This window comes from Cryptotermes secundus, unplaced genomic scaffold (genome assembly GCF_002891405.2).
Source record: "Cryptotermes secundus unplaced genomic scaffold, Csec_1.0 scaffold816, whole genome shotgun sequence".
NCBI lineage: Eukaryota > Metazoa > Arthropoda > Insecta > Blattodea > Kalotermitidae > Cryptotermes > Cryptotermes secundus.
Genome location: NW_019724601.1, coordinates 3,555 through 16,569, shown reverse-complemented (window position 1 = coordinate 16,569; position 13,015 = coordinate 3,555). Strand labels below are relative to the sequence as shown.

At 41.4% G+C, this 13,015-nt stretch overlaps 1 protein-coding gene across 1 annotated transcript; it reads left to right on the top strand.

Moving 5' to 3' along the window:
- The first annotated feature begins 4,055 nt into the window (after positions 1–4,055).
- Positions 4,056–12,133, top strand: LOC111862451 (brachyurin). The gene is made up of 7 exons (XM_033750667.1): positions 4,056–4,096; positions 4,291–4,312; positions 5,079–5,221; positions 6,010–6,176; positions 6,921–7,019; positions 9,053–9,192; positions 11,863–12,133. The coding sequence occupies exons 1-7, from the start codon at positions 4,056–4,058 to the stop codon at positions 12,022–12,024; spliced, it is 774 nt and encodes a 257-aa protein (XP_033606558.1). The 3' UTR covers positions 12,025–12,133.
- The last annotated feature ends 882 nt before the right edge of the window (positions 12,134–13,015 follow it).

The following is a 13,015-nucleotide window of genomic DNA, read 5'->3' as shown; positions in this document are numbered from 1 at the left end:
TTCTAATTATACTTGGAGAAGAGTACAGGTTATGAAGCTCCTCATTATGCAGTTTTCTCCAACCTCCCGTCACTTCATCTCTCTTCGGCCCAAATATTCTCCTGGGCACCCTGTTCTCAGACATCCTCGGTATGTTCCTCCTTTAATGTTAAGGACCAAGTTTCACACCCATACAAAACCACAGGCAAAATTACAGTTTTGTGTATTCTAATTTTTATGTTTTTAGACAGCTTTTGCATCAGGATGTCAAAGAATTGCATTTCTTCTTTCTTGAAGTGGAGTATCGAGCGGCATCTGTATTTCAAATTACCCATGATCCTTGAGAAGAGAACTTCTGCCAAATCTCTCTCAACAGCCCTCAGGCCCGTGCGAACTGAAAACACGTTACAGAAAATCCTAATATGATAATTTGTTTATTCGAAATTAATTCACGTATTGTATCCTAAATTCTCGTAGTTACTATCACGTGGATGAGTGACTGTAGACGGGGTTTGGATTGGAAATCGGATTTATTGAACCCTTACAAAACGCAACTGTAAATAACTACGACAGTGTCAATGAGTTACACACTCCAAAGATCACTGTAGCCACAACATACATAAAGTGTTCTCAGTCTTCACTAGCCGTTGCTTGGTAGCGGCTTTCGACAGCGGACGTTCAACTTCCTCTGACTTCCCGAAATGTTCCCGGTCTCAGCTACCAGCTTCTCACTTCTCACTTATGTTAGACATACTCGTCTCTCTTCTGTTTTTCTTTCTCTTCCAAATTTTCCATGTTGTCCTTATAATCATTAATGTTCCTCATGTCGCTTCTTTTCCCATTCATTTCATCGTATTTCTATTCCCCTTTGTTGTTCCCGCATTTTTTTTCATTCTATCTTTCACTTCCTCGCATTCTAATCATTTTCTTCTTTCTCCACGTATTACACTCCTCTACTTTGTTGGTTTCTTACTGAGCGCCAAGTTCTATTCGTCTAATTATAGGATTACGGGACTCTCCTTTCCTACATCTTCTGTTTATTTTCCGGGTAACTTCCCAATATTCATATCAATTTCAAATCAATAAGAGCATCTGACTCCGGTCTAGAAAACCGAAATTAACGGCCTAGGCATTCGTTGCGCTGACCACGCGACACCCTCTATCCGCTAAAGTTGGCACTAACTTCGCCGACAAGCGGCGGTCTCTCGATCGGTATAGTTCGCTTGCGGACTAAAACCACGGAGTTTCTTTTTAAGACCATCTGACAGGAATCGGAACGGCTCAGTCGGTTTAGAAACTTCGAGATGAACGAACAGGGAATCAAAATTTTCATAGGATCAGAGATCCATGTCTTCTCCACAGCGTTCACACCGGCCCTGGGCCCCAAACTCTCTCCTATCCAATGGGATTCGGCAGCTTCATCCTATGGAATAACGTGCCGGGGGCGTTGAGGAATTGAGACATTATTCACCTTTAATTCCTTGATTTATGATCCGTGACTTAATAGCGTTGCTCAACTAGTTGTTGCGTGTTATTTGCCGGGTAGTAACGACGTTAACCCGGAAACTGGATAACCTTCATTGAAGGTTCGTTGCCAGGGATCATCTTGTATATAAAACAACGCTTAGGAATATTCTTTGACATCCTAGTGAGAGTTGTTAACACGAAAGGACCGACTGTGAAACGACTTGTTCAACATTTTGTGTTATATTTACGTTGAATTGTAGTTACGGCGTTGAGTAGTAAAGTGACGTTGCAAGAATACGCCTCGAGGTCTTATTTCACGACAGGGGCGTTAGGCCTCTCAGTCTGCTCCATACATGGCTGAGGTGCGCAGAGTAACACATCCACAATCCCACGAGTTTCCTTTGCGTGGTGCTTNATATATTAAATAACTTGCATTGCGTCAAGAAAGAAACCAGGAAATGTACATGAAAACAAATATTATGTTTTTGTACATTGTCCATCGTCTTGTCTTTATCTAAAAACCATCCTGTCTATTTTTTTAAAACACAACGTTTGGGACACTGGATTCTGTCTCCGTCTTCAGGTAAAACTTACTCCGGTAGATAGGGACTAGCTCTATCGATTGTGCCCAACTGAGCAGGTTTTACCTGAAGGCGGAGACAGAATTGGGGTCAATCGATTAGGGACTAGCTCTATCTATTGTGCCCAACTGAGCAGGTTTTACCTGAAGGCGGAGACAGAATTGGGGTCAATCGATTAGGGACTAGCTCTATCTATTGTGCCCAACTGAGCAGGTTTTACCTGAAGGCGGAGACAGAATTGTGGCCAATCGATTAGGCACTAGCTCTATCGATTGTGCCCAACTGAGCAGGTTTTACCTGAAGGCGGAGACAGAATTGTGGCCAATCGATTAGGCNTTTGTGTTATATTTACGTTGAATTGTAGTTACGGCGTTGAGTAGTAAAGTGACGTTGCAAGAATACGCCTCGAGGTCTTATTTCACGACAGGGGCGTTAGGCCTCTCAGTCTGCTCCATACATGGCTGAGGTGCGCAGAGTAACACATCCACAATCCCACGAGTTTCCTTTGCGTGGTGCTTAATTAGACACGGACAAATGTTATCCCTTTGCCTTAACAGTACATTTTCTCTCCTCCACAACACCCATATAGGATCAGGAGCCCACCCAACCTCCTATCTAATGGCTACCGGGGGTAAAGCGGCCAGAGCGTGGAGCTGACCAGTCCCATCGATCTAATGCCGAGGTCAAAAATGGTGCAGCTATGCCTCCAGTCCCCCATGTCTTCAGAGCATAGTGCTTGATTAATTAAGCAAAGGGACTATTATTTATCTTTACTGTATATATATATATATATATATTAAATAACTTGCATTGCGTCAAGAAACAAACCAGGAAATGTACACGAAAACAAATATTATATTTTTGTACATTGTCCATCGTCTTGTCTTTATCTAAAAACCATCCTGTCTATTTTTTTAAAACACAACGTTTGGGACACTGGATTCTGTCTCCGTCTTCAGGTAAAACTTACTCCGGTAGATAGGGACTAGCTCTATCGATTGTGCCCAACTGAGCAGGTTTTACCTGAAGGCGGAGACAGAATTGGGGTCAATCGATTAGGGACTAGCTCTATCTATTGTGCCCAACTGAGCAGGTTTTACCTGAAGGCGGAGACAGAATTGTGGCCAATCGATTAGGGACTAGCTCTATCGATTGTGCCCAACTGAGCAGGTTTTACCTGAAGGCGGAGACAGAATAGGGGCCAATCGATAAGGGATAAGCTCTATCGATTGGGTCCAAGTGAGTAGGTTTTATCTGAAGACAGAGACAGAATTTGGTCTCTGAAAATTTGTGTTTTCAAAAATAAATAGGACAGTGTTTTTAGACAAAGACAAGACGATGGATAATGTCCAGAAACGTAATATTTGTAATTATGTATCATCGTCACAGACTTTTAGATCTTAATCAAATGTGCATGAGGGTTAACCATTTACGGAACGTGTAATTACCCGAACACTTCCTGCACTGACTTGCGCATTTTCGTTTGCAATTATCAGCAAATCTTACATAACCATGTTTTATGCATTATCAAAGCTTATGAAGAAACTTAGAGTAAATTTGTTTCAGATACATTGTAAATATTGTTCTGATTTTTAAATGAAAATGGCATTGACTCGAAATGCATCTAAATCATGACTATCTTAATAGATTTTTTTGAGTTATAATGAAAGGAATTGGTATATAAACCCAACCGTTGCGTCATCTCAGTACAGTCCACTTGCGGTCTACAGCCATGAAGACATTCATTGTTCTGGCATTTCTCGCAGCTGTCGGCTTCGCGGTAAGAAAAAGTCCCTTGAGCTTAAGAATAAGAATACACAACATACAATTAAGATTCTATGAAACAATTACCAGTTCTTTGAAATTTGAGGCTTCATATTGTGAGTTTTGAGCTGTGACACCGTTTAGTCTGTTACGTGGTTACAAACAATTCGTAAGAACATTCTGCCATGTACATGGAGGGTAAGGTTTGACACTTTTACCCTGAGGTTTCTCCGAAATATTGGTAACCATCTACCAGACTACACGATGTCACAATCCGGAATATCTCAACCTAGATCTTCATCAGGGTGAGAAACCTCAAATCTCATTCTCTGTTTCTTGGGATTGTGACATCTGAATGGCGGTTCTGCAGGCTGAAACAGATCTACGTAAAGGAAAGCCCCGTTACGTTGTGATGTCCATGCAACGAAACCTCACGGCTACCGAATTGGGCAACATGGTGAGGCAGGTTGTGTTCAGACCTGAAGAATCGATGATTAAGAATAGCAGCAGACTCCAAACAGGTAATTAATGCTTTTATATTCAATAATTATAATTTTAACAAAGGAATCTTCTATAATGAAGGCTAATTGGTGTTATTATTATTATTTTTATTGTTATAAACTGACAAATAAACCACAATGGTACCTCTCCATATTTGTATTTGGGAGGTGCTAGGCTCGAATCTCTGAAGGAACACCGGTTATGATGACTGATGATTTTCATTAGTTTCCTCAGCCCCTCCAGCGTAATGAGGGGATAGTTTCAAGGAATAGGCCACTACTGCTTGCTTCTACAATATTTACAGTTCATCATTCATTAATCATTCTGCCAATGGATATTATTAGCGACTGAAATCATTTCTCAATAGATCATAATTCACTGAATACACACAATATCAATAATTCAGTTTTTTCTTTGCCTGTAGAGGTCGAAATTGCAAAGCTGACTGATGCATACGTGACTTATTACCACACGCGATCCTATCAGTAACTACTAACAACTGGCCGCTATGTTATAACAGAATAGCGTTATATTGGAAATCCTTAGGAATTTCAGTGCCAATAATCTGGGGTCGGCTGAGCCTCTACCAGGATTCTTCCCGACCTTAAAGAGCGGCCGGCAGGTAAGGCTGATAACCTCACCGCCATCTGTGAGCGGATTGTCTAGAGAAAATGTGGGAGCCTCGACGTCTCACAACCCTTTGGGCCTTCACGGCCTGTTACAGGGGTAGCTTGTAATAATGAAATTTATTTCTGTATAGTTCTCCCTCTCAACGTCCGTTTGCAGAACCATGCCTTGCGCTTCAACAGTGGCGCAATTGCTTACCGGGGTCAGTTTCCATGGCAGGCGGCAATTGTGATTGACGACTCGTCCTTCTGCGGTGGCGCTTTGATATCCAATTATTGGGTTCTCACCGCGGCCCATTGCAGGTAATAACGGGACAGTAGCGTCTGTTTACCCATAATCAGCACTGCAGTTGTAAATCCATTAACCCATCCACTACTCTTGTCTTCTTCTGCGATGTGACGCCGTGACGTCTAACAGAAGTCGATTTGCTTGAAGGTTGACGCAGTACAACCCTCGGAGACGTCATAAAAGTTCTACCCTACTGTACGGCGTCACATCTCCGAAGAAATTATCCTTCTCTTCATACGTATAGACATTGACCGCCTCTGCGGTCTAGTGGTCAGAATTCCTGGCTACAGATCCAGGGGTCCCGGGTTCCATTCCCGGCGCTACCAGATTTTCTGAGAAGTAGTGGATCTGGAACGAGGTCCACTCAGCCTCATGATGATAATGGAGGAGCCATTTCAAGGAAATAGCGGTACCGGTCTAGAAAAACGAGATTAACGGCCGTGGGGATTCGTTGCGCTGACCACGCGACACCCTCTATCCACTAAAGCTGGCACTAATTCGCTTAGTGGGGGGTGGAGTCCAACTGGGTCCACTCGGCACTGATTTGCCTACTGTAGCATGCCCCGGGTGATTATGATGATGGAGAATTTGGTGGAATAAAAATTGGCAGGGGAAACCGAAGTACTCGGAGAAAACCCGCCCCAGCGCCACTTTGTCCAGCACAAGTCCCACTTGACCAGACCCGGTATCGAACCCGGCGCGGCCTAAAGTTGGCACTAACTTCGCCGACAAGCGGCGGTCGCTACAGCCATTTGCTGAAAAGCCCAACATGCAACGAATGTGGGTATTTTTTTTTTTTCAGGGGAAACACGTACTATGTGAGGTTGGGCGCCAACCGCTTGGATATCCAGGAATACGGCTCCTTGGATGTAACCGGTCGATATATGGAGACCTACCCTGGCTACAACCCAACTTTGCTGCTGAATGATATCGCTGTCATTCGGTTGTCTCAGTGTGTTCAGTTTACGTGTGAGTGCTCATCTCATCACATCTTGATTAATTTTGTAAAGACGGTAATACAGTGCGTTCAATCAAGGCGGAAACTTCGCAACACCGCTGACCCGACCCAACATTCCTCACAGATTGCTGCTGTAACTGCTGATAGCAGAATGAGTCATTAGCGCTGATAAACGCGGGCCGTTACAGTTACAGCAGCAATCTGTGAGGAATAGTGGGCCCGGTCAGCGGTGTTGCCAAGGTTTCTCCTTGATTGAACACCCTGTGTATTTCTTGATTATCTCATTTATTAAATGAACGTTTGTTTTAATTCACTTAGTGGGGGATGGAGTCCAACTGGGTCCACTCGGCACGGCGGCCACTGATTGGCCTATTGTACCTGCCCCAGGTGATTATATGATGGAGAATTTGGTGGAATGAAGATTGGCAGGGGAAACCGAAGTACTCGGAGAAAACCCGCCTCATCCCCACTTTATCCACCACAAATCCCACTTAACCAGACCCGGAATCGAACCCGGGCCGCCTCGGTGGGAAGCCAGCGACTAACGGCTTGAGCAATGGCGCGGCCATGAAATGAAAGTTACTATTATTTTCAAAAATAAATTTGCAAGGGGTATATTATAGACACTACCTATAACATGGGAAATTTCACATCATAGCTGGGAAATGGAGCTATAGCAGTATTACCACATCTTACACCTGCTTAAATAGTAATACAGAAATACGTTTACATTTGTGTGTTAATGAAATTCACAGCTTACATCGCTCCCGCAAGACTGCCAAATCGATTACAGCAGAGTGAAACTTTTGCAGGAGAGACACTTCGTGTCAGTGGTTGGGGGATAATTTCCGATAGTAAGTAAGAATACGTTGTTTTGTCATGTTATAATTACAATTGAATACAGGCCAGTTACCGGATTCAAAATTTTACAGACGACAATTTACGGTAAACTGCCTTCAATCATAGGACAGTGAAGTTTCAATGGAATGCAATCGCAAATTTATGACCCACGTTACATATTTTCTAAATTCTTTCTCCTTAAATTTCTCATACCACAATTGTACTAACCGTATTTTATTGCAGATACCAACAAATTCGTTGTAGCCAACATAACCAAACTATAAATACCACACTATATTGAGTCTAACTAACTTCATGGAGCTGAACCCTTACTGAGGAGCCGCCAATTTTGCAGCTACTCAAGAACTTCTCAGCATTTTATGGAAGCCTAGCAAGTGCCCTCCACTGCTCCCTATCCTGAGCCAGATCGATCCAGTCCATACCAACTCATCCTATCTCTCTAAGATGCATTTTAATATTGGCCACCCACCTACTCCCCTTCTTCCTAGTGGTCTTTTTCCTTTTGGCTTTCCCACCGAAACTCTATATGCATTCTTCTTCTCCCCATTCGTGCTAAATTCCCTGCCTATCTCATCCTCTCTGACTTGATCATTCTAATTATACTTGTCGAAGAGTACAAGTTATGAAGTTCCTCGTTAGTTTTCTCCAGCCTCCTGTCGCATTGTCTCGAGTCAGGAAATATTAATATACCATAATGCAAAATGAAATATAAAGTTTAGTTCTCAGTGGCATCTGCACCGCGTGCCATGTGCGTGGTTAATAAGATCAGCTTTTTGAGGATCTTTACACTATCTACTTTGAGCTTTCCATAAATCAAATGTTATATTGGACTGATTCAAACCAAAATCGAAACCGTAGGACTTGAGGTGATTATGAAGAATTCTATCTTCCGTCGAAAGTCAACCGACGTTTCGGAGTAACATATAGTTTCCATCCGGCGTTACGTCCCATAAGTTAGAACTCTTCAAAATTGAAATCTTCTGAGATAGTTAATTACACTGGCCCTAACATAAAAAATTATTAATTTAATTTTTCGGAAATGAATCATGGAAAAATATGTTTATAACCTTTGACGGTGACGTTTAATTTGTATCAAAGGGCATGAAATCAAAGGCATCCTTCACAGGTTAAATATTACTAAAAGTATATAGTGGGCAGTTAAAGACGCCTTGGGCAGAGGAAGTATTCGTGAAAAGGTGAATACCAATATGAACTGTATCTCGTGTAGTAAGGAAACATAACCTCACTTGATACTTTCTCAAGCCGGAGAGAAGTAACACTTGTATCAGCATACTGAGAATTGAATTAAAAAGAGGCCATTTTGGATTTGAATGTGCAGATATGGAAGTGTTCCTTTCCGTTCTGTTCAATTATTTAGAAAATCACAGTCCTTACCGGATAAGTGCATTGGAATAAAATGTGTCTTATCTTCACACTACAAAATTTGCTTATAATAGTTTCCCTCAATGAACAATGAGTTACTCCTGGGAAGCTATAAATTAATACATGAAAGTAATCCTGTAACTGACCATTATAACTATCTGATGTTAGTGGAAAATGAAATAGCTCAAGAGTTCTATGTAAAATAATTCATATACCATCATCAGCTGTTGAGTGGTTCTTCAATTGTTTCAGGAGTACACAGAGACAGGCGGACTGGCCAAACTTCAGAGGCCTTCAGCTGTGTTGCGGACTGGCCTAGATATATTATTTGTTCTGATAGATGTTTCGCATAATCAGTCCGAAACATTTTCAACCGAAAGTTATGTCCTTCATACGAGTATTTATACAGTGCGTTCAGTTAAGGAGGAAAATTCGCAACACCGCTGACCCGACCCAACATTCCTCACAGATTGCTGCTGTAACTGCTGATAGCAGAATGAGTCATTAGCGCTGATAAACGCGCGCCGGTACAATTACAGCAGCAATCTGTGAGGAATATTGGGCCCGGCCAACGGTGTTGCAAAATTTCCTCCTGGATTGAACGCCCTGTATTTCTAAAATGTTGTGATTGTTTCACCACTAGGTGGCTCTGGTGTTTCACCTGACTTGGCGTACTCGGATATCATAGGTATTACTAACTATGACTGTACCAGATTTTACGGCAAAGCTATTACTCCGAGCAAACTGTGCGCCACGGCTTTCAATGATGATACCACTTGTCACGTAAGTGTTTCATAACAAAATCATTCCCAAATTTCTGCATCTCAGAGGAAGACAATCATACATAAGAACCACGTGAATTTTCAGAATGGTGGTAGGGCTCCATAAAGACCGCCTCTCTGGTCTAGTGGTCAGAGTTCCTGACTACAGATCCAGAGGTCCCTGGTTCGATCCCAGACTACCAGATTTTCTGAGAAGTAGTGGGTCTGGAACTGGGTCCACTCAGCCTCGTGAGGATAATTGAGTAGCTACTTGAATGGAAAGGTAGCGGCTCCGCTCTAGAAAACCGAGATTAATGGCTGTGGGAATCTGTCGCGCTGATCACGCGACACCCTCTATCCTCAAAAGTTGGCACTAACTTCGCCGATAAGCGGCGGTCGCTCGGTCGGTATAGTTCGCTTGCGGACTAAAAACCACGGAGTTTGTTTCTTGGTAGGGCTCCATTTCCGTGTCATCGTTATTCTTTGCATCTATTTTATTTATTCATTGCTTACTTGACAATGTTGTCAGGAGCGGACATTGTGAAGCAGTGAAATGTAAGGTAATTTGTGAATAACAACTTTCTGAGTATATGGAAAAATGGGATTGTGACCTAATTTCACGTACTACTGTGTTCGGGGCGAATGTGTTTGGAGTGTGCCGGAACACTGACCAAAAGTTTTGTCAGAGACTTCCTCAGTTGTTCTGGAAAAATCCCGATTTATTATCCAAAATTAGTTCGCGACATCTGCCTACTAGATCGTTTTCATTTCAATGTTTGCTAAACATTCTGTAATTTGTAAGATTTGGGGATTTCACGGTGGTGACTATGAAGAATGCCGTTTTCTGGAGTGTGACGCCGTGTAGATCTTGTGTGAACCGACGTTTCGGAGGAACGTATCGACTCAGTCTTCAGGGTAGTCTGCAGCCACCAACTCACGCTGATTCTACGCTCGCGGATTTTTCTACCATAAAGTTGAAAGAGATTATTTCCTCCGAAACGTCGGTTTATACGAGATCTACACGGCACCACATCCCAGAAGACGGCATTCTTCATGCTGTAATTTGATGTTACTTAATCACAACTACTAAAAGGGTCGTTTCGTGAACGATAAATAAACAATGTTAAGTCAAGTTATGAATCCCGTAACTTGATAGACATAAATTGTACATATTGTATCTCTGTCACATAATTCCTTGCAGAGACGGGTCAGCAATAGGCAACGAATGCTAGAGCCAGAGTTTCCCTGTGAAAGGAAGGAGAGGCAATTGGAAGGGGTTGAACTACCAGCATTGTCCGAAAAAAAATTTAATTCGATTAAAATAACCAAATAAATCTGTCGCGTTATGGGCCAGTGATATCTGAAGAGAAGGGTGAGGCGGGGAATTGACAGACGCTACTCGCCATCTTGTTATCCACACGCGACAATGGTACAGAAATGTAGGATCACAATATTTGTATGAAATTTTGTATTCAAGCTGAAAAAGTTAATGTTTACAAACAGAGAAGGAAACAACGGCTTTGTTAGTCTGTCTCTACTGTCCATGTAAGTGACATCATTTAGAGATATTATATAAGGAACTCAGTTTCCTGTAAGTTTCTCTGGTGTTGTCTAAGACCCGTTGTTGGACCGCGCCATAGCTCAAGCGGTTATTCGCTGGCTACTCACCGCGGCGGCCGGGGTTCGATCCCGGGGTCTGGTCAAGTGGGATTTGTGGTGGACAAAGTGGCGCTGGGGCAGGTTTCCTCCGAGGACTTCGGTTTCCCCTGCCAATCTTCATTCCACCAATTGCTCCACAATCAGCCTCACCTATCATCTGGGGCTGGTACAATAGGCCAGAAATGGCCGCAGTACAAGGGACTTAGTCCCACCCCACTAGCAATAAAAAAAGACCGATTGTAGTTCTGTAGAGCAGTGTTGTTGTTACTCCTGCATAGCATAAGGGAAAGAACTCTTCAGGAACTTGCATTTCTGGGCAATGTTAAAACCAATGTGGTTAGGAAAAGGGTGACTATATAGCAACTGTGATGATGGGAGATTGGAAGCCGAAGATTGGTAGATATGGGCTCCTGCAAGGGCACAACCTGACATCCGTGCTATTTGAGTTCTTGAAAATGAAAACTAAATTTAAAAATGAAAATATGCCAAATATTAATATAAAAATTAAAAGTTGTTTTAATAGAAGATTTTTATCAAGAATATTCCAGGGAAATCGGTAAAAGCAATCTGTAATGGCTTCAAACAAAGTTTGTGAACAAATGCCCTGATTGCCGCTATTTCCAAAATTGGTTCCAACTGTAAAGAAAAATCTGGCAACGCCGATTAGACCTATTCAATTTTCATGACCTGTGTCAGAACAGATATGAACTGTGGAAGGAAGAGCATGTCCTTGCCTGTATTCCTTTACTTTTTTTTTAATTTTTGTGTCCCTGTACAAAACACACTTAATTTCAAAGCATATATATTTTGGAAATGTGTTCGCCAGAAATCAGAATAAGGATAAATATTTTTGGATTGCATTGCTGTCACATTGGACCGAACTTCTCGATCCCTAAGCTAGATCACTGATCAAGATTCGCCTGACACTTGTACAGCGGCATTTTGTATTACTTCATTTTCAGGTGTCCTTTTGGAAGGGGGTGGGAGTGCAAGAGTTCTCTGCTGATCTCTGACATTCTGCTCCATGTTACAGGGTGATGCTGGTGGGCCTCTTGTATTTTTTGACCGCGGTGGTTACTACATTCTCGTTGGTATTGTGTCTTTTGGATCTAAAAGTGGCTGCCAGTTTGGCAACCCTGTCGCTTTCTCAAGAGTGACCAGCTTTTTAACCTGGATCAAGCCGTACGCTATTTGACTGACATCAGATGTAATATAAAATTAAACATCAACGCTAGTAGATGCATTGTTATTCATAATTTTCTGAATGAATTCACATAGAGAGCATGAGATATTTTGTTATTGTAAGTGCGATATTGTGTAATCTGATTTTGGAAGAATATACTATCTTGAAAACAGAGGTTAGGATATTTCTCTGAAATACTGCTAGCCATGTTTTATACAGCACTATCATAACTCAAAATATCACACAGTAGAGCAATAATTATATATCATTTTACTTTTGTTTGATATCCACAATTTAAATATATTCGTATTAAACAAAATGATGTATAGAATTGCTCACAAAGAGAGAGTTATGTACATACACACGACTTGCAAATTGCTTATAAAAACACAATTATGTATACATAAAAACATAACAGTTACTTGTAGTAGGAGAACTGTCTGCACAAAACATATATATTTATTACGTGTATACAAAAAATATATAAATTACTTATAAAAGGGAATTGTGTACAAACAATATACATACCAATTTCTCGTAAAAATAGAATGATACATGTATACGAATATACGAATATCTGTTAGTTGCTTGTATAAGGATACTTACATACACACAAAAGTTACGTAAATAATAAAGTAAAATTTATGACATATTTAGTGCTGATATACTTATTCAGACATCGCCAGGGACCAACGGCCCTGCCTCAGATTTCTGGATGCTCTTTAAGTTCCATATTATTGAAAGCCAGGATAGTAACTTAAACTTTCAAATCACGATTTCCATCAAAAACAATATTTAAACATAAAATACCTTCTTCACGTTAAACACACCCTGTACCAACTATAGGAATATTATAGCTGATTTTTGTGACAATCATATGAAACAAATAAATATATGATGTGTGTAAGTAAGTGGTATATATATATATTTACCACATCATATAAGTTATCCTGCCGTAATTAAATGACGCAAACTAAACTTACATAACGAAAAGGAACTGTAA

Coding starts and splice junctions, on each gene's coding strand:
- LOC111862451 (XM_033750667.1), top strand. CDS start 4,056: ATGTCACAATCCGGAATATCTCAACCTAGATCTTCATCAGG. Junction 4,097..4,290: donor CAACCTAGATCTTCATCAGG/GTGAGAAACCTC, acceptor TCGATGATTAAG/AATAGCAGCAGACTCCAAAC. Junction 9,193..11,862: donor ATGATGATACCACTTGTCAC/GTAAGTGTTTCA, acceptor TCCATGTTACAG/GGTGATGCTGGTGGGCCTCT.